Source organism: Lepisma saccharinum, chromosome 6 (assembly GCF_977018435.1).
Source record: "Lepisma saccharinum chromosome 6, izLepSacc3.1, whole genome shotgun sequence".
Lineage (NCBI taxonomy): Eukaryota > Metazoa > Arthropoda > Insecta > Zygentoma > Lepismatidae > Lepisma > Lepisma saccharinum.
Window position 1 is genome coordinate 17,513,263 of NC_139234.1, and position 27,245 is coordinate 17,540,507.

The window sequence follows — 27,245 nt, forward strand, 5'->3', positions numbered from 1 at the left end:
CGACAGACCTGGAAAACCGGGAAAAGTCAGGGAATTTGAGGTGTCAAAAAAGTCAGGGAAATGTCAGGGAATTTCGTCTTGATTGACTTTTTTTAATTTTTTTATTTATTTATTTATTTATTTAAAGATATCGTTATGGAACTCTGCATGGGAACAGGAAATCTCGTTCGTAAGATTCGGCCTCAGCTTTTAGGCCCCTTTTATGCGCAAGACAACCACGGCGCCAGAAACCAGTGATGGCAGGAGGAGGGAGGGAGGGGGAGAGAGAGAGAGAGAGAGAGAGAGAGAGAGAGAGGAGAGAGAGAGAGAGAGAGAGAGAGAGAGAGAGAGAGAGAGAGAGAGAGGAGAGAGAGAGGAGAGAGAGAGAGAGAGAGAGAGAGAGAGAGAGAGAGAGAGAGAGAGAGAGAGAGAGAGAGAGAGAGAGAGAGAGAGAGGAGAGAGAGAGAGAGAGAGAGAGAGAGAGAGAGAGAGAGAGAGAGAGAGAGAGAGAGAGAGAGAGAGGAGAGAGAGAAGAGAGAGAGAGAGAGAGAGAGAGAGAAATTTCTCTCGTTCTGGCTTCTCGGCGGGAATTTTAAATACGAACACTCTTTGTAGGAAATTGCTAAAACTCTGGCACTATGGGAGCAATCTACTTCGGATAACTTTTGTTTTGCAGCTAAAAACATCAGCGCATGTGTACAATTAAAAATGCCGAACGGAGAAAGGGGGTTTGCGGGGGCGCGAACCTCGAATTTCAATTCCCCACTATTTTGGAGAGAAGCCGCGAACTTCAGTATTCTCTTCAAAGAATGGATATTTCTTCTCAAGAGAATGAAACATGTTTCATGTTCTTGGGTGCCATACAAGTTGAATAATAAGCCAAAATGTGATTTTTACGAAAAATAGGTAATTTGCATTTTTGGAGGAAAATTGTTATATCTCGGACACTATGGGAGCAATCTACTTCGGATCAGTTTTGTTTTTCAACTAAAACATCATAGCATGCAACCGTGTACAATTCAGAACGCCGGACCGAGGAAGGGTGTTTGGGGGCACAACCCATGAATTTCAATGAAAAAAACAAAAATCTGGAGTTTGCCCCTTCTTCCCCTGCTATTTTGGGGAGATTGCGTGAACTTTAGTTTTATTTTCAAAGAATGGACATTTCTCAAGAGATCTTAACATGTTTCATGTTCTTGGGTGCCATACAAGTTGAATAATAAGCCAAAATGGGATTTTTTTTACGAAAAATAGTAATTTCCATTTTGGAGGAAAATTGTTATAACTCTGGTGCTATGGAAGCAATCTACTTCGGATAAGTTTTGTTTTGCAGCTAGAACATCAGAGCATGTAACCATGTACAATTTAGAACGCCGGACCAAGGAAGAGGGGCTTGGGGGGCGACTCCCGAATTTCAATGAAAAAACCCACAAAAATATGGAGTTTGACCCCTCTTCTCCCGCTATTTTGGGGAGAAGGCGCAAACCTTAGTATTCTCTTCAAAGAATGGACGTTTCCAAATAGAATGAAACATGTTTTATGTTCCTGGGTGCCATACAAGTTGAATAATGAGCCAAAATGTGAAACTCTGTTCGGAAATGTGGCATGGATATGTTGCGGAGAGGGAGGAGGTTGGTCATCAATATGAATTTCCCAGGCTTGCTCCAGACCTGTGTCAGACCGTATGGGAGTAGTAAGGGGACTTGTAAACAGATGGAGGGGATACGAGCGGGTGGGGCCGTCCGATAGTTGTCGGAAGTCGTAGTAAGGCATTTTGTTGGTCAAACTGAACAAATAGGTTCCATTGATACATACGATTTTTGTCGAATATCGCCACCCGACAAAGTACCACTACAACATGCGACAGAAATTGCATGGACTGCAACATCCAACAAAAATCACATGCATAATCAAGAATAGCTTTAGACTGCAAATATGCTGCTCGAATTTTGTTGCTCGTCTGGCTCACTTCACGTTATGTAATGCAGTGCTTATGAAGGTTTTCTTTCATCATCCTGACGTATTACTGGTTTCGCACAAGTTAACATATGTTTACAATGACATTGCACTATTCTTAGGTAACAAAAAGAATCCAACCAAATGGGATATACAGGGTTATTCAAAATGATGGATACACTTTCATTCATGTATATTTCCTTGAATATACATTACATATTAACAATATACATACAAGAGAGAGAGGAAAGTCTAAAGTTTACAATCTTACAATAGAGGTTACAGATGTTCAATATGGCAGCCGCCTGCTGCTCGACAAACATCTAAGCGGTAGCCGAACTCATTCCACACACGAAGAAGCATCTCTTGTGTGACTGATTTCACTGCAGCTGTGATACGGTTCTGCAGTTTGCCCAGAGTTTGTGGTAGAAGTGGTACGTACACGGCTTGTTTGACATACCCCCACAGGAAAAAGTTACATGGTGTGAGATCAGGAGATCTCGGGGGCCACGAGAGAAGAGCCAAGTCTCCATTTCCTATGTGACCTATCCATCGGCGAGGAAGGTCATCATTGAGAAACGGCGTCTCAAAACTCGCCATACAGTTGCTTGAGGTATTCAAAGTTCTCTGCTAGCTGCATTGGTTGACTTTCTAGGACTGCCTTCAATTCGTCTCACATCCTCCTCTGACACAAGCGGTCGGCCCGTGCTTTGTCCTTTGCAGAGACATCCAGTTTGCTGAAATTGATTAAACCAACGGTATATGCTCCTCCTAATTGGTGGTTTTATGCCGAATCGAAGACGGAATGCTCGCTGCATTGCTGTTGTCGATTCAGTTTTGCCGAACTCAAGAACGCAGAAAACCTTGTGCTGCACGGTGGCCATCTTACTCGGAACTGAACTGAAGGGTCCTTGGTGGCACGAGCATGCGCACTCGAGTGGTTGGTTACGCAACTGCGCTCTAGCGGTAGTATTAGAAACTTTAGACGTTTTCCTCTCTCTTGTATGTATATTATTCATATTCAATGTATATTCAAGGAAATATACATGAATGAAAGTGTATCCATCATTTTGAATAACCCTGTATATTGAATAACCACGAAAAAGTGAAACATAAATCTGCATTGTTGAACGTTATAAAAATTGACAAGTGCATGCTCCCAACTTCAAATTTACTGCAACACTAGTATTGCAATGAAATTAACGCCACTCTCTGTCCTGTCTGTTTAAACTCATGATAGATGGTCATTAATCTCTCACTGAGTAAGGTTAATGTCCAATATTATGAAATAAAATACTAATAATAAATATGTAAATATTTTAATATATTTACTCAAATCATTCAATCATAAAAGCAAATCACTTTCTTCAAGAATTGACTTTTCTCTTCCAGCCCTGCTAAATTTTCACTTTCCATCTACTGATTTATACGAGGGGTGGCCAAAAAGTAATTTCCAATTAGTAGGGACATTGATTTTTCGCAAACGCCCAAACCGTGAAAAATGGTAATTTTTCGCCCGTTCGAAATATCGAAATAATACGAATTTGGCATAAAATGCGAATTATTGGTGTTTTTAGGGATTTTTTTAAAAAGAAATGTCCTAAAACAACGAAAAATTCCATGAAATCCAACATTCTTGTCTTTTCTAGGCCATGTTTGTGTACATAGAACATGCAAGTTTTCCAACTTTTTACTCAAGAGTAAACTATAGAGTTATACGTACATGGAATAATTCCAACAGCCACATTAAATCATGTATTTCCCACGATTTTTTCAACTTCTATCAAAACCATTTGCATCACAGAGCAAAGTGGCAGGGTTCTAACAGGAGATCGAGTGCGTATCTATCGTCACACGGGAACCACATCTTAGTATTTGTTGCACGAGATATGTTTTGAATTACCAAGCTAAGTGCGCACATCGGCATTTGTCGAGCGAGTAATAATGGAGCTCAGTCATTAGGGCGTCTGACTACTATGCGAGAGACCCGGGGTCGATCCCCTGTGGGGGAGAACCGGGATGTTTTCCACCTATTCAAACTGTTCCGGCGCCTATCCAGCATCATATGAAGCTGGTACCTTGAGGAAACTTGGAGGGATAAATGTAGCCAGGAGCATGGTGCTGATCACATCACCCCTACCTTCAGCCGTGATCAAGAAAGTGTGGGGCTCTAACTCCACACCCCTACTATACACCTTCATGGAAAAGTGCAGGGGAGTACTTTACTTTTACTTCCTCAAAAATCGGTTCAAACATATCAAACCGTCACAAAAATACGTAGACCATGTGACCTACAATTTAAAATAATAGTTTAAAACCACAATGGAGTATTACGTTTCGGTATATTTGGCAGATAAATGTTCTAAAACAAAAACGCGAATTTTGAAAAACGTAACACGAACAAGTCAAAAAAAAGATAATGCCAATTTTTGGTGCCATAATATGTCGGTATCTGTCACGTGAGATTGATTGATTTTAATTTTTTGGGTGCGTCGCCACTTATGGTCATTATACACCCTTAAGTATAAACGGGGAGAATTCCATTATCTAAAATCCTTACCTTAAAATTAAAAAAGAGGTATGGAAAATAACTTTTCCAAAATAACTTTCAAGATATCAAACTCTCACGAAGAGGCATAAGCCATGTGAGTTAGTAGTGAAATAGTAGTTTAAAAACACCATGAAGGTATAATTTCAGATATTTGCCAGAAAATGCGCTAAAATGAAAATGTGACTTTTTGGAAAAATAACACCGTATAGTAAAAAATAAAAAATAAGAAAATAAACCAATTTTAAAAAAATAACAAAATATCAAGGTCCCTACCGATTAGGCATAAATAAAACAAGAATATCAGTTGTAATTTATTGCATTAGTAACAGTGAGTCCCTAACCTAATTTTCGGCATAATCACCACCGTTGTTCTGGCATGTGTCGTAGCATGGCACTAAATTTTGTATGCCCATGGTATATGTGTCAGACAACAAAGACTGGAACTATCTCTACCGCAGTGTAGCTGTCAAATCCTTGCCCTGCCAGAAACCTCTTCAGTTAAGCAAAGAGATGAAAGTCTGTACATTCAAGGCCAGGACTGTACAGGGAGTGGTCCAAGATCTCTCACCTGAAGTGATGCAAAGGGCCCGTGTGTACTCAGCTGTATGGGGTTGTGCAAATTCGATTGGCCTTCAGTGAATTGTCTGCACCATCGTCTGACCATACTATCACTCACGACGTCCGGTCTGCACACCTCACACGATTGCTGGTGGCTCTGTGCCAAATTCTGAGCGTGCAATATAGGCTACATCGCAGTCGGTGGGAGACTGTATGAGAGCTGCAATCTTCAACCTAGAACTGTCCTAAAACGGCTGCATTGCAACTGTACCAGATTACAGTTACATGCCACTTCTTCCTGCCTGCATGTGTGTGTGTCGCTGACCGACCACTAGTGCTGCGTATAGGCACCATTGGAGCTTTTTTCAGGATTCCCCTCGTATATGAACTTTCAGAAGCTTTTATTATTAGAGTGTTCCTGTTTTAATGTGTGGTTAGCTAAATCAGATACCTATACAATGTAATTCTATAAATTCCTTGCGTTAAATTTCTAATACCTACATACTCTTTTCGTCAGCAATAATGGTATAACTGCATGTTGTCAGTTTCACAGTACTTCACTTGGATATACCGTACTGAAGCAGAAATCCCATTGATAATGTAAGGAAATATGACACTTTATTTTGTTCGATTCAATTGTTTCACTTATATGCAAGAGTTGAGTTGTTTGCTTTACAGAGAAGAGAGAAGTAGCTTTATGCATTAAAAAATGAATCCGCACTCATGGTTCTTGCAAGCAGAGGGTTCCAAACCTCAGTGGAAATATCAACATATAATACCGAGAATGTATAAGGAGACTGATAAATTACAAATTGTATTTCTTAACCGTTCACTCTTCACTCTTATCCCATTTAGTTGTAACTTTAAAAATAATCAAGTATTTTATTTTAAACTTACTGCGTATGACAAAATTCCGTAATCCTTCCCACTGCTTGTGAATTGTAATAATTTTCCAAATTCACTATTTTGCAGTTTGAATTCAAATCATAGAGAATAGAGAAATTAAGTCAATTTCATAGAAGATAATATTGGTACTTAACAAAACCATACGTGGATCTGTGTGAGTTTATTATTTCTATTTGCAAAAACATCGATTTAGTTTAGTTTGTAATTGTCAGGGGAAAATGTAAATTTTTTCCTGGAAAACCTGGAAAAGTCAGGGAATTTCATTTCTGCTTATTTGTAGCCACCCTGAATTAGTAAAAAAATCATTTTTTTCTTTCTTCTTCTAACTCATAACGGAAAATTCTGTTTTTATGCTATAGGCTTATAGCCCCATGTGTACTGAAAAAAACTAGCTATAACTTGTAACTACAGTGTTCTTAGTTCCTGAGCTAAAATGTACGTACACCGAATTTCAAATTTCCCGCTGGATAAAACTCGGGTGCTTCGCATTGGAAAATATTTCTTGAAACTATCTTGAATATTTGCGTAATTTTTTGTACGATAATGTCAAACATATCAGGCAATGTGCAGGTACAATTTTACACATTTACATCGCGGCGCTTCAGAATGGGGGTCTTCTTCTTCTTCTAACCTATAACGGAAAATTCTGTTTTTATGCCATAGTCTTATAGCCCAATGTTTAGTGAACAAAATGAGCTATAATTTGTAATTCTAGCATTCTTAGTTCCAGAGGTATAAAAATTTCTGTAAAAGCATGCGGAAATTTAAAATTCCCACTGAAATCGCCTCAGTCCTTAAGGCATTTACCGGCAAAACACGCTCGGTCGTCTAAGGGTTAAGGAGCACCATACTTTGTCTTTTGTTACTCTAGGTATATGACTTATGATGTCTTTGAAATAAGAAATTTGACAATTGACAACGAACAGTGCACCAGTTGAGAATAATCTGTGATATTAAGTGTTTCCTGTTTGATTCCAGTATTATTATACCTATGACTCCCACATCCTGGTATCGTGTTATATTTTTGTGTTCTATGTATTTTTGTGTTTGCAAATGGTGGCTGGTATACATTGTGCTTCTATAATGTAAATTTTCCTTTTTCAGTAAAGTTAGTACAAGCGTATGGGCTACAATTTGTTGATTTTAGATGAACGGGTGAAGTTTTTACTTTGCAATTGCTACTCAATTCAGTGTTGCCAGTCTCTTGGTTCCTCTTGTACCACCAGCCTCCCATGACGTAGTGGTCAGTGTAATATGTTATGAAGCCAGTGGTCCTGGGGTCAAACCCTGGCCAAGGCACAGATGCATCATTGTGCTTGTCCTATTACCAATTCATCAGGTCATCATTCATGCTTATCATCACAATCAACCCAAGATACAGATAAGCAATATAAAAGAACTGAAATAAATATAGTAGGTTCCTGATGTTGATTTGATTGGGTTTAATTTTGGTTATTTTACATCACTTATCTTCTACTTTGGGCTAATCCCAACAATGGTGAAATTGATGAAGGGACACTCACAAAGCACATCAATGCCCAGACTGGGATTCACACCCTAGACTCCTGGCATCAGCATGCTGCGCTCACCTGTCTACCATGGACATCGACAGGTCCTGATGTACTGTGGACATAATTACTGTTAACTCCCACCTTCAAAGAATATGGGGCCAATAATATGATTTCTCAAAAGTCTAACCTAAGTTCCGGCTGCGGTAGGTCAGTCATTAGGGCATCTCACTACCATGCGAGAGACCCGGGTTTGATCCCTGGCAGGGAAGAACCGGGATTTTTTCCACTTGTTCAAGTGACTCCGGCACCCACCCAGCATTGTATAAAGTGGGTACCTGGAGAAATAAAATATAAACATGTTTTTAGTCCTTAAAAATTACCACCCAATCCCATGCCTTCACTCTGTTCTACAATAGGCTAGTAATACAAAATTGTAACTAGCTGGTGTTTTTATTTTCCTCTTTCTTTTACCTCCTAATCAAAGCAAAGTCTGAATCTGTGATTCATTACGAGTGTTATTAACGGCAAGAGCATGAATTGTGGTTGTTAACACTGCTAAGTAAGACATGCTGCACTATAAGATGTTAAAATTATAAACAGATAAAAAAAAAAATGTTAAAGGGCATATTCATGTTACTCTTGGGCTCATCAGAGAAAATATTTTTGATATAACATTTTAAAATTACTAGATTCAATATTTAGATGATATTTAATTAAACTTCGCAGTATTCTAGTAGCACATTTTTGTGATATAATTGAAAAACAATACCTGATGGTCAAAAAAGTAAAATGGACATTCCCAAATTAATTTTTCAAGTAATTTCTTTAATTTCTTAAAGATTCAAATAACTACAGCTTGCAAAATTCACCTTTTACTTACATGTGGTTTAAAAGGTTTCTTTCTAAAACCAACGTTTTGAATCCTTTGATGGATTCTTCTTCAGATAAGATCACATTAAAAAGGTGTAAACAATCATGAGAATGGTTAAAAGAGTAAAAATAGAATTTGTTATAAACTGCCCCATGGTCAATGCAAGACAGCTATTATGAACCATAATATAGGTACAGTTCTTTTGTTCTGTGGTAACAATTAATTAAGCTCCAAAACATTAACAATTTTACGAAAATATCAGAATGTTATCTCCGGACCAAAAAAGAACCTGAAAGGTAGATAATGTAGTTTTAAGCGGAATGGGGTGGAAGCTTAAAACAGTTCTGCTTAGCCTATCAGAACAACCAGTTGGCATAAAAGAAACTTTACTTCATTACAAGGAGGTTAAGAACTATGTGAGTGGCCAACTTCACATTTTATAAATTGTGTTCCTTTCACTCTTGTAGCCACTTGCAAATGTTGTAGAATCTTCTGTTCAGTTAAGGATTGTGGGTGAATACATGGTGCAGGTGTTTTTCCATGTGAATTATCTCTTGAAGACTTTAATAGCATGAAATTGTCTGCTGCATAGGTCTTTACTAAATACAGGGTGTTCCATTTACAACGCAACCCGGAGTTGGGATAGTACAACTTTTGAACCGGAAGTGGTACACATATAATCCTTAAACAAAATTGAAGCCTTGTTCATTCATATTTTTAAACCGGGAAACAATGATTGGATTTCATTAGTGTCCATGCAGTGTTGCCAGATGTAACGGGAAGTGTAAATGGAATTTTTTACAAAGTATGAAAAATGGCACATAACACACATGTACGGACATGCCGTTGGTAATTTTCAGTTTGGTTAGGTGGATTAGCTCGGCATCTATGGCAGTGCAAAAATAAATGTTCATTTCTACCGATAGCCAATTGGATGAGGCATCTTCAAGGGGGATCTACGAAAATCTTTGTTTTTAGAAATGAAGATTGTGCATTGGCAACACTACTGGTGTTTCAGTGCCACAAAAGGTGTGTTTTGAAACTGTATACATCATGAAATTACTGAAAACAATAAAAAAGAAACTTGGAAATTTCATGAAAATAGTGTTACTTACATGCACCTGGCAACCATGCGATGAGATTACATTCCCCCCCCCCCTTGCTTGGAAAGAAACAGAGGGAAGGCCAGGCCTGTTCCATTCCTGATGTATCGCATGGTTGCCAGGTGCATGTAAGTAACACTATTTTCATGAAAATTTCTTAGTTTCTTTTTTATTGTTTTCAGTAATTGCATGATGTATACAGTTTCGAAACACACCTTTTGTGGCACTGAAACACCAGCAGTGTTGCCAATGCACAGTCTTCATTTCTAAAAACAACGATTTTCCTAGTTCCCCCTTAAAGAAGCCTCATCCGATTGGCTATCGGTAGAAATGAACATTTATTTTTGCACTGCCATAGATGCCGAGCTAATCCACCTAACCAAACTGAAAATTACCAACCGCATGTCCGTACATGTGTGTTATGTGCCATTTTTCAGGCTTTGTAAAAAAATTTCATTACACTTGCCATTACATCTGACAACACTGCGTGGACACTAATGAAATCCAATCATTGTTCCCCGTTTTAAAAATATATGCATGAACAAGGCTTCAATTTTGGTATAAGGGTTATATGTGTGCCACTTCTGGTTCAAAAGTTGTACTATTCCCAACTCCGGGTTGCGTTGTAAATGGAACAGCCAGTAGTACTTGGGCAAGTAGTAGTAATGAAAAAGTACAGCTAACACTTATTTGGTCATATAAAGCAATTGTAACTGTGCGAGACTTAACTTTAGAAGTTATGTAGTTTTTATACAAGGGTTGTTTATAAATAAATAACTAATCTACAGTAAGAGTGCACTTTCAATATACTCTTCTTCACTTTTGAAATTGGCATTGATGTTGAAAGTCCACCAGTCATTTAGCATCTGATATGTCATCATATAATACCCTGCTTTCAAATTATGAATTTTCTGTTGTCTTTCATTGTCAGTGATTGTATGGAGTTTGACTTCTAACCACAGTTAAGATATTCTTCCCATTTGGGCTTCACATGCAAACTCAAAGTCTGTTTATTATACAGATGACTGTATAAACTCAGGACCTTCCCAGTCCCATAATGGTAATCAAGAAATTCCATGTTTGATCCCCGTTGGAAGAAGATTGCAATGTATTTTGGATCCCACTTTAAACTTTAGGGTCAGTCCTGATTAGCCCACCTGAGCATAAAGTGGACTTAAATATTAAATATCAAATATTTATGAACAACCATTGTACAAATGTTAGAAATGTAGTTTTCTGGCTAAGACACAGGTTAAACTGTTGAAATGAAAACATAATATAGGCTCTGTATATACAGTGTGTCCCAGAAATGTGTGTTATAAATTTTAGGATGTTCTATAACCCCAAATACTCAAATTTTCTTCCTCAACATTTTTATACATATGATTTGAAAGCAAAAACTTAAATCCAGCATCCTCATCCTAATGATATATCTGCAACTATAATGCTATTACCATAGCCTATACTATCACTTTTAGTATGTTTTCCAAAGGATAAAAATTAATGTCAGTTGTGACTTTCAATCTGTGTGCTACATGGTTGCATTCATACAAGATAACATCATCTTTTTTCAAGACCTAGTGGTGTCGAAACATCCTTAACAATTTTATTTAGTAGAACCATTTACCTTGATGTTCTCTACATGCTGTGAAAGTTTGTCATTGTGATAGAAGGACATCTTCTATGTAACCATCTGAATATACATCCCTAATAAAATTCAAACTCTGCGGAACATCTGTCCGGAGACCATATTTATATCATAATTCCCCTTTCTTATTAATATAAAGCATCCTCAAAAGATTTGTGGGACACCCTGTATAATTATTAGGGACCTTGACTTCTTACAAACATGGTAGCACCATTTAGAATGTGCATATAGTTGTGCAGCAGTACACCTTAAGTTTTACACCTTTACAAAATGGCAAAATTATGCACATTTCCTCCATTTTGCCACGAGTAGAAAATATCATGACAGTCAAACACACAGTTTTTGAAGAACTGAATTTGTGGTGGTTTTTTAATGGTGCAGGGATAGGGATATGTTGTACTCCTCATTTTTTTTTTTTTTTTTTTTTAGAATGGGGTACAGTACCTCTCTAATACCTTCAACCCAAATTGTACCCTTTGTTCAGCCACAAATAATTTAACATACAACAGGCTGCCCTCCAAATGAGAAACATTCCTCTTCCACTGTTGTTTATAATTCCTAAATGTGGATCTACAGTAACACTTTTCAAATTTATGAAGGCATCCATTATCAGGGTGGCGACAGACCTGGAAAACCTGGAAAACCGGGAAAAGTCAGGGAATTTGAGGTGTCAAAAAAAGTCAGGGAAATGTCAGGGAATTTCGTCTTCATTGACTTTTTTTTTATTATTATTATTTATTTATTTAAAGATATCGTTATGGAACTCTGCAGGGGAACAGGAAATCTCATTCGTAAGTTTCGGCCTCAACTTTTAGGCCCCTTTTATGCGCAACACAACCACGGCGCCAGAAACCAGTGATGGCAGGAGGAGAGAGAGAGAAATTTCTCTCGCCCTGGCTTCTCGGCGGGTATTTTAAATTCGAACACACTTTGGATAAAAATTGTTATAATTCGGGCACTATGGGAGCAATCTACTTCGGATAACTTTTGTTTTTCAGCTAAAACATCATAGCATGCAACCGTGTACAAATCAGATTGCCGAACCGAGGAAGGGGGTTTGGGGGCGCGACCCCCGAATTTCATCGGAAAGAAACATAATAATCTTGAGTTTGCCCTCTCTTCTCCCACTATTTTGGAGGGCAGCCGCGAACTTTAGTATTCTCTTCAAATAATGGATATTTCTCAAGAGAATGAAAAATGTTTCATGTTCTTGGGTGCCATACAAGTTGAATAATAAGCCAAAATATGTTGTTTTTTACGAAAAATAGATAATTTGCAGTTTTTGAGGAAAATTGTTATAACTCAGAAACTATTGGAGCAATCTACTTCGGATAAGTTTTTTTGCAGCTACAACATCATAGCATGCAACCGTGTACAATTCAGAACGCCTAACCGAGGAAGGGGGATTCGGGGGCACAACCCCCGAATTTCAATGGAAAAAACATAAAAATCTGGAGTTTGCCCCTTCTTCCCCCGCTATTTTGGGGAGAGGGCGTCAACTTTAGTATTCTTTTCAAAGAATGAACATTTCTCAAGAGAACTTTTCATGTTTTTGGGTGCCATACAAGTTGAATAATAAGCCAAAATGTGATTTTTTTTACGAAAAATAGTAATTTGCATTTTTGGAGAAAAATTGTTATAACTCTGGCACTATGGGAGCAATCTACTTCGGATAAGTTTCGTTTTGCAGCTAGAACATCAGAGCATGCAACTGTGTACAATTCAGAATGCCGAACTGAGGAAGGGGGGTTTGGGGGCGCGACCACCGAATTTCAAGGAAAAAAACAAAAATCTGGAGTTTACCCCCTCTTCTCCCGCTATTTTGGGGAGAAGGCGCAAACCGTATTATTCTCTTCAAAGAATGTACGTTTCCAAAGAGACTGAAACATGTTTCATGTTCCTGGGTGCCATACAAGTTGAATAATGAGCCAAAATATGAAATTCTGTTCGGAAATGTGGCATGGATATGTTGCGGAGAGGTAGGAGGGGGGGGAGGTTGGTCATCAGTATGAATTTTCCAGGCCTGCTCCAGACCTGCTCCACCCAATTATAAGAGTATGAAGGTCCAAAAAGCACATTCATTTCGTAATCAGCACCATGATACCATATGGTATCATCGGGCGAGTAGGAACTTACTCTGATGATACCATATGGTACCATAGGGTGAGTAAAGGTTAAGCCTCTAAATATTACGTGGAAAATGCATTGAATTATCATTTTTTCTTGTCCGTATGGGAGTAGTAAGGGGACTTGTCAACTGATGGAGGGGATGGGAGCGGGTGGCGCCGTCCGATGGTTGTCGGACGTCGTAGTAAGGCATTTTGTTGGGCAAACTGAAGGAACATGGAAACAAATAGGTTCCATTAATACATACGATTTTTGTCGAATATCGCCACCTCACAAAGTACCTCACTACAACATGCGACAGAAATTGCATGGACTGCAACATCCAACAAAAATTGCATGCATAAACAAGAAGAGCTTTAGACTGCAAATATGCTGCTCGAATTTTGTTACTCTTCTGGCTCACTTCACCTTATTTAATGTAGCAGTGCTTACGAAGGTTTTCTTTCATCATCCTGACGTATTACTGGTTCTGCACAAGTTAGCATACGTTTACAATGACATTGCACTATTCTTAGATATCAAGAAGAATCCAACCAAACGGGATATATATTGAATAACATCACGAAAAAGTGAAACATAAATCTGCATTGGTGAACGTTATAAAAATTGGCAAGTGCATGCTCGCAAACTCAAATTTACTGCAACACTAGTATTGCAATGAAATTAACACAACTCTCTGTCCTGTCTGTTTAAACTCGTGAGAGATGGTCATTAATCTCTCACTGAGTAAGGTTAATGTCCAATATTATGAAATAAAATACTAATAATAAATACGTAAATATTTTAATATCATATTTACTCAAATCATTCAATCATAAAAGCAAAGCCCAGCCCTGCTAAATTTTCACTTTCCATCTACTGATTTATGCGAGGGGTGTCCAGAAAGTAATTTCCAATTAGTAGGGACATTGAATTTTTCGCAAACGTCAAAACCGTGAAAAATGGTAATTGCTGCGAAGTTATGTTTAGGAATGTGCAGTGATGTCTGGACACATTCTTCGCCGGTTCGAAATATCGAAATAATGCGAATTTGGCATAAAATGCGAATTGTTGGCGTTTTTAGCGATTTTTTTAAAAGAAATATCCTAAAACAACGAAAAATTCCATGAAATCCAACATTCTTGTCTTTTCTAGGCCATGTTTGTGTACATAGAACATGCAAGTTTTCCAACATTTTACTCAAGAGTAAACTATAGAGTTATACGTACATGGAATAATTCCGACAGCCACATTAAATCATGTATTTCCCACGATTTTTTCAACTTCTATCAAAACCATTTGCATCACAGAGCAAAATGGCAGGGTTTTAACACGAGACCGGGTGCGTATCTACCGTCACACGGGAGCCACATATTCGAATTTGTCGCACGAGATATGTTTTGAATTACCAAGCTAAGTGCGCACCATCGGCATTTGTCGAGCGAGTAATAATGGAGCTGTCATTAGGGCATCTGACTACTATGCGAGAGACCCGGGGTCGATCTCCTGCGGGGGAGAACCGGGATGTTTAACACCTATTCAAACTGCTCCGGCGCCCACCCAGCATCATATGAGGCTGGTACCTTGAGGAAACTTTGAGGGATAAAGGTAGCCAGGAGCGTGGTGCTGATCACATCACCACTACCTTCAGCCGTGATCAAGAAAGTCCTAACTACACACCCCTATACACCTTCATGGAAAAGTGCAGGGGAGCACTTTACTTTTACTTCCTCAAAAATCTGTTCCAACATATCAAACTGTCATTAAAATACGTAGACCATGTGACCTACAATTTAAAATAATAGTTTAAAAGCACATTGGAGTATTACGTTTCGGTATATTTGGTAGATAAATGTTCTAAAACAAAAACGCGAATTTTGGGAAACGTAAGACTAACAAGTCAAAAAAAGATAATACCAATTTTTGGTGCCATAATATATAGGTATCTGTCACGTGAGATTGATTGATTTTAATTTTTTGGGTGCGTCGCCACTAATGGTCATTCTGCACCCTTCAGTATATATGGGGAGAATTCCATTATCTAAAATCCTTACCTTAAAATTAAAAAAGGGGTATGGAAAATAACTTTCCCAAAATAACTTTCAAGATATCAAACTCTCACGAAGAGGCATAAGCCATGTGACTTACAATTTGAAACAGTAGTTTAAAAACACCATGAAGGTATAATTTCAGATATTTGCCAGAAATTGCGCTAAAATGAAAATGTGAATTTTGGGAAAAATAACACCGTATAGTAAAAAATAAAAAAAATAAACCAATTTAAAAAAAAATAACAAAATATCAAGCTCCCTACCGATTAGGCATAAATGAAACAAGAATATCAGTTGTAATTTGTTGCATTAGTAACAGTGAGTCCTAACCTAATTTTTGACATAATCACCACCGTTGTTCTGGCATTTGTCGTAGCATGGCACTAAATTTTGTATGCCCATGGTATATGTGTCTGACAGCAAAGACTGGAACTATCTCTACCGCAGTGTAGCTGTCAAATCCTTGCCCTTCCAGAAACCTCTTCAGTTAAACAAAGAGATGAAAGTCGGCACATTCAAGGCCAGGGCTGTACAGGAAGTGGTTCAAGATCTCTCACCTGAAGTGATGCAAAAGGTCCGTGTGTACTCCGCTGTATGGGGTTGTGCACATTCGATTGGCCTTCCGTGAATTGTCTGCACCATCGTTTGACCATACTATCACTCACGACGTCCGGTCTGCACACCTCAAACGATTGCTGGTGGCTCTGTGCCAAATTCTGAGCTTGCAATGTAGGCTACATCGCAGTGGGTGCGAGACTGTATGGGGGCTGCAATCTTTAAAATAGAACTGTCCTAAAACGGTTGCATTGCAACTGTACCAGATTACAGTTACATGCCACTTCTTCCTGCCTGCATGTGTGTGTGTCGCTGACCGACCACTAGTGCTGGGTATAGGCACCATTGGAGCTTTTTTCAGGATTCACCTCGTATATGAACTTTCAGAACCTTTTATTATTACAGTGTTCCTGTTTTAATGTGTGGTTAGCTAAATCAGGTACCTATACAATGCAATTCTATAAATTCCTTGCTTTAAATTTCTAATACTTACATACGCTTTTCGTCAGCAATAATGCTATAACTGCATGTTGTCAGTTTCACAGTACTTCACTTGGATATACTGTACTGAAGCAGAAATCCCATTGATAATATAAGGAAATATGACACTTTATTTTGTTCGATTCAATTGTTTCACTTATATGCAAGAGTTGAGTTGTGTGCTTCACAGAGAAGAGAGAAGTAGCTTTATGCATTGAAAAATGAATCCGCACTCATGGTTCTTGCAAGCAAAGGATTCCAAACCTCAGTGGAAATATCAACATATAATACCGAGAATGCATAAGGAGACTGATAAATTACAAATTGCATTTCTTAATCATTCAATCTTCACTCTTATCTCACTTAGTCGTAACTTTAAAAATAATCAAGTATTTTATTTTAAACTTACAGCGTATGACAAAATTCCGTAATCCTTTCCTAGCTTGTACATTGTAATAATTTTCCAAATTCACTATTTTGCAGTTTGAATTCAAATCATAGAGAATAGAGAAATTAAGTCAATTTCATAGAAGAAAATATTGGTACTTAACAAAACCATACGTGGATCTGTACGAGTTTATTATTTCTATTTGCAAAAACATCGATTTAGTTTAGTTTGTAATTGTCAGGGAAAAATGTAAATTTTGTCCTGGAAAACCTGGAAAAGTCAGGGAATTTTATTTCTGCTTGTTTGTAGCCACCCTGATTATGTTTCAGTGATGAATTTTTCAGTCAGGAAATTGGCCGTGAATGCATTATTATTATTTAATTGTTAACTAAAGGGAAATAATCCTTTTTCTTCTTTGTTCACAAGAGGGAAGCGATTTCCTTGCTCATGTTAAAAGAAACATGTGGTGGAGGTGGGGCTAAGGCTGCAAACACTCTGATCTAATGATGACAGCCATTTCTTCTTAGTCCCTGCTTCAAATGTTTTTCCGGCCACAGTCGGTATATAAAAAAATGTTCTGCTTTCCTTCCTAGCACACATTCAGGCTTGCTTTTCTCTGTTATTAGAATGACTGCTGATATACGTATACTCCCTCTGGTGCTGTTATCAAATTTTCAATCCTAAGTTGTTGGAGGAAGCTGTTTCCCATAATACCCATCAGTGCCAGATGTTTGTATCATCATGTAGAAAGTCATACACAGCAAAAGCAGATGTAATATGTAATGTTGTTGATTTTGTCAATGAAGTTACAGCAACATGGTGGCATTCAGGCACAAGCAAAGGAGAAGTTTTTCATCTGTGGTGACTGCTACTAAACAAATGACTGTCCACTTTAGTTCGTGGCATTCTTTCTCATCTTGGTGTGACATTAACTTTAAATCAATTCTAGTTTATAATTAATTCAAACATCTGAAGGAAACCTGAAAAAAAAGAAACATTAAAAAATTGAGGTCCCTAATAATTATTGAAATTTTATGTTTGTGATACGCATGACTTGAAGTAATGATAAATAAATTCCGTGTAGTGTTGTTTTAAACTTATAGTTTTAACAAGTGGAATGAGCATGTGTTTTGTATATTTTGAGTAGATCTACTAAACTTTGTGCTTCTTTGTCTTGTAGGTGTCTCAACTGCTGCTGGACAAGTTAGATCCTGGTCCTCCTTCCTACGGTTCCCAAGTTGGTTTCTTTCATATTTTGCTCATTCCTTCTCTTTTTTATAGTTGGTATTTGTAATATAAATTTGAGAGATAAATGACTGCGAACACATTACTGCTGCACAACAGCTTGTTACAACTTCCAATATAAAGTTAGTCCTATGCAACTTGAAAACTAAGATGTCTCCTACCATTAACAGCAGTAATTACAGTGTAACCTATTTTCCATTTTTCAAGGACCAAGAAGAAACAAAATACGTGAAAATGCAAAATCTGCGAACATAAAATCTGTGTTCTGCTTTCATCACCCAAGAAACGTTAACATATTCATAACCTCCAATTTTAGTTACTAACCAACAAAGGCTTTTATTAAGAAACACCCCTTATGCAACAGTCATGTTCATCTGTTTACCTGTCCATCCATTTGTGTCAGCTGTCTATGTATCAGAAGCTACAAGAACTATTAAAACAAAATTCCTATCGATATTGTGAAAACTAGCAAATACGAAGATGTAAAATTTTCTATAAATGAAGTCCTAGTAAACACTACCTTTATTGCAACATAAGTTATGAATAAATTATTTTGATTGGCCTATGAGGCCTATGAGGGTCAAACAAAAATGAAGAGTTTACACATGTTTAATGCTACAATATCTCTCGAGATTTGTATGTACAAAATTTGGCGAGTTGAAAGAACTGTGAATGATCTACTTGATACAGTACCAATTATTCCAATTTGCCTGTCCATTTGTTCTAGACAATTAAAACCAGTCGGTACACATCAGAAGCGGCTCGTGCCTAAAATAACAGGTGAAGAAGTATATTTATAGGCAATGAAAAACAAATAGTAAGTGCCAGTGCCCCCCCCCCCTCCCCAATTTAAAACGTCTTTTTTGTCTTCATCCGCCATCTGGAAAATGGTGTCTGCAACAAATTACACACTAAGTCATTTACTGGGTTCATTGTAGAAACCACAGCTCAACACATGAACCCAACACACGATAGGAAACGCGAAACACACACGCGGAACAAGATCTCGCGAGAACGCAAAGATTTTGCCACAAGCACTGGATGCAATGTTTTCTCCGACGAGAGAACTGCTTCATCTAGAAGGCGACACCCGTTCAAGGCCAACGCTAGGTGACGTCACCGTTGCCATGACAACCAACTAAGTTTTCCGCAACCTAGCGGTGTTTGCTCTTGGGTTGGGACGAACTCAATACGTGCGTAGCGCCGAGCGGCGTGTTATTTGAGTATTATCGTGTGCGTTCTGCTGGGAAATAGTTTAATTTAACAAGCAAATGAAAAATGTCAATATTAATTTGAAAATTAGGTGAAAACATCTGCACTTGTTGCACTTGGCCAGCCGCCACTGGTACACATTGATTTCTAAGAAACCGCATATCTAAGGCAGTTACATGATCAAAAGTTAACAGTTGGTATATGTCTAACCCTATATCTCAGAATTCTATAAAATGTCTAACATTATTCTTGAAAATGTCCCAAATGGTCTGTGCATTTGTCTGTTCATGTTGAACAGTCAAACCATTGATATCTGTTGATCACTCGGAAACTAGTACAGATATCAAAATGTCGTTTTGTAAACTGAATGAAATACCAGGTGCTGGTATAGTGGGATATTTAGTATGTTGATCAGTGTGTATGTGTGTGTGTGTCTGTCAGTGGAAACAAAAAATTGATAACAATATGCATTGTTGCAACCTATCCATAACAGATAAAGGTATATCTTGTGATAAAATGCTGATAAGGTTACTTTTTAGAAACAAAAGTTACCTTAATTTGACTTCAAATACTGCATAACTACAGATGCTAGAAGCAAAATTGTTTCCGTATTCTGCTAACACCATCACTGTCATACATTGTTATTATTTTTCCCCAAGAAATATCAGTCCGTTTTCAATAAAACTTTACATGGTTGTAGGAATGTACCACTGTTACATACTACATTTTTTCATTCACTTTGGTCTATTGTGGTAGCCACAGGGCTACCATTTTAACCATTTTTTAAAAAAAATCCATTTTCTTCCTCCTTAAAGACTCAGTATTTGGAGGCATAATGCATAAATTTCACCTCCACTAAAAGCCTGTCATTCTGGGGGGGGGGAGAATCATATCTATAACAATTAGTTCTCAAGCTGTGATTTATGTATTTATTTAAGGGTGTAAGAGGTGACCTTCCACATAGTACACCCAATTGTCAACCTCACTTCCATGTAGTGCACCCTGGACTGCTTTTTGCAGACTAACGAGGCTCTGGCGACTGGCCCTATGGCCAGTATAATTGTATGTGTTTTATGTCATGTGTGCTGAGTGTCCCGTTACAGCCTCAGCTTTTAACCTAAGTCAGAATATTTTAAGATTTTAGTTATGCTACATTACCGTTATGTTATTTGTTATGGTAAGGGGCTGGACCCTGTATAACTTGACAGGTGCAAAATAGCCTAAGTGCTGAGGCACCCAAAATTTTAAATTCAATTTTTTAAAAAAAAATCACATATATTTATTTATTATTAGTATTTTCACTTTGCCTCACGTTTGAAAGAATGCACTTCAAAAGTCACTGTCTGGAAAGGCTAGAAAAGGGTGCAAGGCTATGTCTGCTAAAGGTTAATATCTGTGAACTTGAAAGAAACCAGTGATGAGTCTGGAGGCAGATGGGGAGAAACTATATTTCATATACCATTAAATCCCACAAAAATGCATATTTGCACCACTTATCATCCCCTCCCCCCTACCTTGTGATGCCATCACCACATATTGTGTTGAACTTGTTGGATCTGATTGAACACAATGTGAAATTTGTCATACTGGTTTCTTCTCTAACTCTGTTAGGTCCTGTGGCAACATGAGGAAGTGTGTGAAACATTGCCACTTGCAATAAGATCATATACGTACATTTGCCGTCACCTTGTAAACAAGGGACGATACCTGTTGGAGGCACAAAATCATTTGAATCCCACTTTAAACTGTAGGACCAGTCCCGATTAGCCTTACGTGCATAAGGTGGGCTTAAAACAAGAAATTAAATCATGTATTTCATTATCATACAAAAATTGTGAATAAATTGCATGCAAAGTTGAAGAATATGTATTTTACATAATTTACAATAACAAGATACCTTGGATTACTCATGTTTCTATCCTGATTCTACATTGCAACTTATCTTTTGTATGTTGATACATATTGCAAGAAATGTGGTTGAGATAGCTTACTTTCATTTGTGTGTGTGTGTATGTGTGTGTGTGTGTGTGTGTGTGTGTGTGTTTTGTGTGTGTGAATGTCTCGTTCATCAAAGGTGACTTGGGATGATAGGTTACAACCCTATAATGTATGATAATACATGTTTGTTGTGTGTACAGTCATGTTGAGTCCAGCTGGTGGACATGCAGACTGTTTTGAAAGGAAATAAATTATGCAGATTACTCAGATTGGAAAAAGATGTCCAATATCTAGATTTGGCCATGCAGAGACTAGACATATTAGATGTGTTTAAATGAACTGATATAATGTTTATCTTGTACATTCATTCACAGATAACCAATTGAGTTATGACCCAATAAAAAATTGCAGGCCTTTTTCATAATATGCTATATTGGCTTTGTGGATTGGTTTATTCATAAAATTGCCAATTCTTTCATGAGTTAAAAACTATTTATTTCCATAAATAGCATACAGTTCTGCCTTTCCCCCCCCCCATTAACTTTCACAAAATTAGAACAAGTACCTTAACTTCAGTTTTCTGAATTTTCACATCTACTTACATCTTTCACCATGAGATACCATTTCAAATAAATCATGGTCCAGTATGCCAGATGTTAAGAAAACTACAATCAGAGTCAGATTTTAACTTCTTCTTTTTTTCTGAAACGTCTTGCTGTTAAGCCTCCGTCTTCAGGGTAGCATGTAGTCAGTTAAATCCCTGGAGGATTATTCACGGTGGCCAAGGCTCCCCCCAAAAATAGGTCTTGACGTGGCCACCTGATGAAGTGGAGCCTGGGCCACTGAAAACCCTCCCTGGAAACTTCATGTACAAGAGGTCATTGTGACCGACAGACGAGGTGGAGCCTTGGCCACCGAGAATAATCCTCCAGGGCAACCATTTATATACACCATATGATTTAACTGACTACACGCTACCCTGAAGATGAGGCAGATTCAGCTCCGAAAAGTTGGTATTTTAAAAATTAACACAGTGGTTAAAAGTCCAAAAAGTAAGAATAAGGTATCAAACATAGTATTATGATGTTGTTGACATGCAGCCTGAAATATCAACTTTGTTCTTGTTTTTAGAAGTACTATTTCTAAATAACCCATCAAGTGCCTTAGTCGTATATCTTAAGGAGAAGAATGAAGCATGCATGGTCTTCATGAAATGTTGCCCACTGGCATTTGTTATTTCATTACTACACCTATAATAGTTATATTGTCTTTTACTTAGGGACGTAATGGATTATATAACATATTTGCATGTGGTGCATGTTACTCACTATATAATATATAATCAATACTAAATTAGTATAAAATTGAATTTACTTACGTGAGTGAGTATGAAGATTTAGAAAACAAAGGTTGAGGGTACAACTGCCCCCTTCATCAGGTTCTTATTTTCTCTAGGCACTAATCATAATGCTGCGTCACTAAGTTTTAAAAAAGGATTAGATTAGAGGTTTGGTTAAGAAACACTTGAAACAATCCCTGAAAACATTCCCATTTTTTGGGGAACTTTGGGGATTTTTAACTGGTTGTTTTTAGACAGGAATGTTGTCAGGGATTGTTTCAAGTGTTTCTTAACCAAACCTCTAATCTAATCCTTTTTTAACACTTAGTGACGCAGCATTATGATTAGTGCCTAGAGAAAATAAGAACCTGATGAAGGGGGCAGTTGTACCCTGAAACGTTGTTTTTAAATCTTCATACTCAGTCATGTAAGTAAATTGAATTTTATACTAATTTAGTATTGATTATATGATATATTTCGGCACTCTTTTATCAGTTAATATAGGCATATCAGTATATTTGTGTAATTGCAGATAATTTTATGGATTCAGTACTTTTGTAAAAAGAATGTAATTTGGTGCGATTTATGCTAGTTTGTTATACTTTTTATGAATGAAAAACAGTACTTCATATGCCCTGGTTTGGTAAAATAGGTAACTGCTTATTTGAACCTTTATTCTACAAAACTATGTCACATGAAGTCTATTTATAGTCATAAAAAGAATAACCAAATGGCAGACTTCTGCACTGATATAAAGACTATATATAGATATATTGGATCAGTAATTTTACAGATACAACAATAGGCCTGTGTCAGCAGATACCACCAGCGTATCAATTAATTTATCCCAACCATAGAACAAACCATTCAGGTTCAGTCCTAGAAATGGACTGTCTTGAACATTTGCATTTTTTTATATCAAATTGCTATCAGTAAATTCTATATCAGCAATTTATCAGTGTTGGAAGAAACTTCATATTGGTCCATCCTTACTTTTATTGAGGTAAAGTAGTAGTTAGTAATATGAAGCTGCATATTTTTTTCACCTTTGACTTTTCCAGGTCCAGAACTTAGTGAAGGAAAACACCGAGCTGCGTACCATAATTCAGCATGCTGGCCTTCAGCTACCTCATTCCTCACTGCACAATGGCCATGAACCGCAGGCACCAACACCCAGTGTGTCTGCGCGCTCACCCAGAACTTCTCAGCGACCAGCCTCCATGTACGAACCCCGTGAAGGCCTCCGGGGCCAGCAGCTCTACCAGTCTCCTAACTCTGGGTCTTTCGGGAACCTTTCAAAACTAGAAGATGGACAGGTAACGTGTCTGTTTATGTGGTAGCTACATTCTTCAGAGTTCTTAAGTGTGCATCTTTCCTGCCAGTTATACTATTGGGTGCTGGGGATAGTGAAAGATATCGGAATCTTATTTTTTGTTTTTTTACATTTTACAATGAGATATTTCACTTTTAAGTTTGCCCATCATACTATGCTTTGATTGATTTAGTTTATTTTACTTCGCATTTTGTGCCTCTTGGCTAATTTGCGAAGATGGGGATGAGTGATGAAATTGATGAATGGACATTCACAAACAACCAAGCCTAAATGAGATTCGAACCCAGGACCCTTGGCATTGCAGCGCGATGTGCTAACCACTTGGCCACAGGGTCCGGCCCATCATACTATGCATCTGACATTATAATTTTTAAAAATAATATTAAGAAAGAAGTGAACACTTTAAAAGTTTGTGTTGATAAAGAGTATTGAATATGGCTTAGAACAATGGAACTTAGAAATTGACTGTCTTTGGCAAAATAAATGTCAAGTGCTTCCAAACAATTACTGCTAGAAAGAAAATACTGCATGCACCATTTGCAATTTGAACTCCATGCTTGTATATTTCTGATATACATATATGTCACAGTCAAGGCTGGCCTTAATGAAGGGCACCCTGGACATTTACCCAAGGACCCACATGTGATTGGGGGGGGGGGGTTCCACATATAAATTAGTTGTCTCTCTAGTTTACAGGATGCAGTGCTTCAATTTGAGAAACTTCCAATTTTTCGAAACATTAATTCATGTGAATAATTTTATCAGTTGTCCATTCTGATTAGTAACATCTGTTTCCTTTTGCATTGCCCAAAAAGTACACTATTCGCTTTGCAAAGATATTTCTATTGATTGTGCCAATTTTCTTTACAATATATGTGAAGTGTTAGTAGCTGTAGCTTGTGTTTATAAAATATAGTACTACAATAAATAGTTGCCCCCCTTAATGTATATTGATGCTGAGTACAAGAAGAGAGTGTCAACCCTTACATTATCAGTGGGGCAAGAGGGCACCCATAATCATCATCATCATCATCCTTTGCTGTTTCCTTCCTCAGGCTGGGTCGGCATAGAAGTCAAGCCTCCATTTTTTTTCTGGTCTTCCACGACTCCTCTCTTTCCACAGTGTTCCAATCTTGTCCTCTTCTCCTAATATTCTCCGCTATCTGCTCCTTCCACCAACATCTCAGTCTCCCCTTTGGCCTTACTCCCACTTCTTGTGCATTGTAAGCTCTTACTGGCAGTCTTTCTGCACCCATCCTCTTCGTGTGTCCAAACCATCTCATCTGAGCCTGATCTATTCTGTCCTGAAGCTTCACCACACCCGCTATCTGTCGGATCTCCTCATTCCTTATTCTATCCCTCCCTTCTAGCCTTCACCCTAGTCACCCATAATATGGAATATAAATTAATTGTTTATTAAATATCATTCTTACTATTTAGGATTCCATTGGGTATTTTTGATAATAGGCCTCATACTTGCCTAGGGTTGGCCCCAGTCAGTGTCACAATTAAGGAAGAAAATCGGCTTATTTATACCAGTTAAATATTTGAAATCCTATTTTATATATTCTAAAGTATCAGAATAAAGATTTTGATGTTCACCACAATTATACTAGTTCATTTATTAGTGGTGAGCATGTACACATGCTCGTATGGGGATTTTGTTCTTTTGCCAGCTTATTTCTGCATGCAGAGGCTCAGTTTGTTTCAGGCAGGAAACTAACTACTTCTGCCACTCTAGTGACATCTGTCCTCATTTTTTGGTAATTTTGTTCTTGCCAAGTTAGGTTGTCAAAAAATATAGCTACTGAATATTACATTGTGTAAGGCATAGTAAAAATTCTATTGTTTTCCAGAAGAGAAACCCGAATGATTGTGATAGCTTCATGAAGCCAATGGTCCACAGGCTGAGTTCCCACTCCAAGGCAAGCAAGCACAGGAGACGGGATGAGGTGCTGCCCCCTGCAAAGGACGTCGTCTGCAGAACGGACTACATCACCAAGTGCATCCAGGAACTGTGGACCTCGATGCAGGAGAACAAGCCAGAAGCCTTCAAGCCCTGCGCAGTGAAGATCCAGCAGGCTGTCAGTGACCTGACAGCAATATTCCCTCAGGTAATTGTGATGGGTTTCCAGATGATAAGTAGAGTCTGCATTTCTAGACACTAAAAACTGCCCAAATTGCAGGGGAAAGGGCACTAAGACTTGGAAAAAGTCAAAATAATGAACATTAAAAATAAAAAATACAGTGGAACCCCAATTTTACATTTTCCCACATTGTACAGTGTGATTCATAATTCCCTCCAGGGTTTCAAACATTTATAGTGCATTACCTATAACACATACAGCAAAAAGGTGCATATCAGTATATAATCTCTCCACATTTGCACTCGTAATAGTTCCCATTACGTAATTGTAGATTTAGCCGCTAGGTGGCAGTGTAAAGCAGTTAAGGCAAACATGGCATGCACTGGTGAACACAAAGCATTTTGTGTCTTAGAATTCACTAAATGTGAGTCAGTTGTGACAGTACAAGAGAGATTTCGTACGAAACATCGAACAGAAGCACCTACAGAGAAGACAATTTGTGATTGGTACAACAAACTCAAGGAGACATGTTGATACAATGTTGAAAATTTGAGCTTTTCCATAGCTGAACGGTTAGCACTTTTGCTGGTCCTGGGTTCAGTGCCTGACTGGTTTTCACAAAATTCCAGTGTTCATCCAGCATCAGAAGGGCAGGTGGTGAGTTACTTGAAAAAAAGTATTGACTCCACTCTTGAAAGCCAGCACTGACTACATGCCATCCAATGAATGAAATGAAATGGAAATAGGGTGTGCGTCAGCACTTGGGCCATTTGCACCCATCACATTACATAGTCACACCCTTACCATAGTTAAAATGAACACATCACTCAGAACTAGCAAGATTAAAAGAGCGGCACTTAGTACACACCAGGACAAAACACACAGGATTATATTGGCTGTAGTTCCAGATGCCAGAGCCTAATTGGCTTGCAGAAATGCATTTTACCAGGGTAGTAAATGCAGTTTACCTCACATGTAAATGAGGGTGACACATTGTTATCTTAAACAAAGGTCGCCCCTACACGTTATCCAACAAAAACCTGTTTACTTTTTGCACCTACTTTTTCTTTCCCCTAGCTTTCATCATACCATGTGGCTTCCTCCTGGGACCGGGCAAGGTTTGGGCTAGTGCCACTTTAAAAAGTCTTGCAACATTTCAAAAACCTCTTTCTTTGCATCCGCTGGGTCTAGAAAAAATTCACATAAAAAAAATTACCAAATGTCATGAGACATTTTAAAGTGTTATAATGCTGCATGAGAATAGTTTGGGAGTTATTTAATGTCATTAAAGGAATTGATGTACTAACCTTTGTTATTTTAAACTGGATTTATGCAAGTATCGGCATTGATATTGGTGGGAATCGGTGAGGAGTATCGGTTCAGCCCTAGTTTGAGCCAAAACATGATAAAAGACAAACAATTAAAATA

The 27,245-nt window shown here is 37.9% G+C and overlaps 1 protein-coding gene across 2 annotated transcripts in view; it reads left to right on the forward strand.

The window, feature by feature from the left end:
* Git (ARF GTPase-activating protein GIT1) overlaps positions 1–27,245 on the forward strand; it is a 53,655-nt gene that overhangs the window by 25,026 nt on the left and 1,384 nt on the right. The window contains exons 12-14 of one of the 2 annotated variants that reach the window (XM_083123592.1): positions 17,844–17,900; positions 23,459–23,713; positions 25,587–25,844. In XM_083123592.1, coding sequence (XP_082979718.1) covers positions 17,844–17,900; positions 23,459–23,713; positions 25,587–25,844 — 570 coding nt within the window. The remainder of the gene's footprint in view (positions 1–17,843; positions 17,901–23,458; positions 23,714–25,586; positions 25,845–27,245) is intronic. The other variant, XM_083123591.1, reaches the window with a different exon arrangement.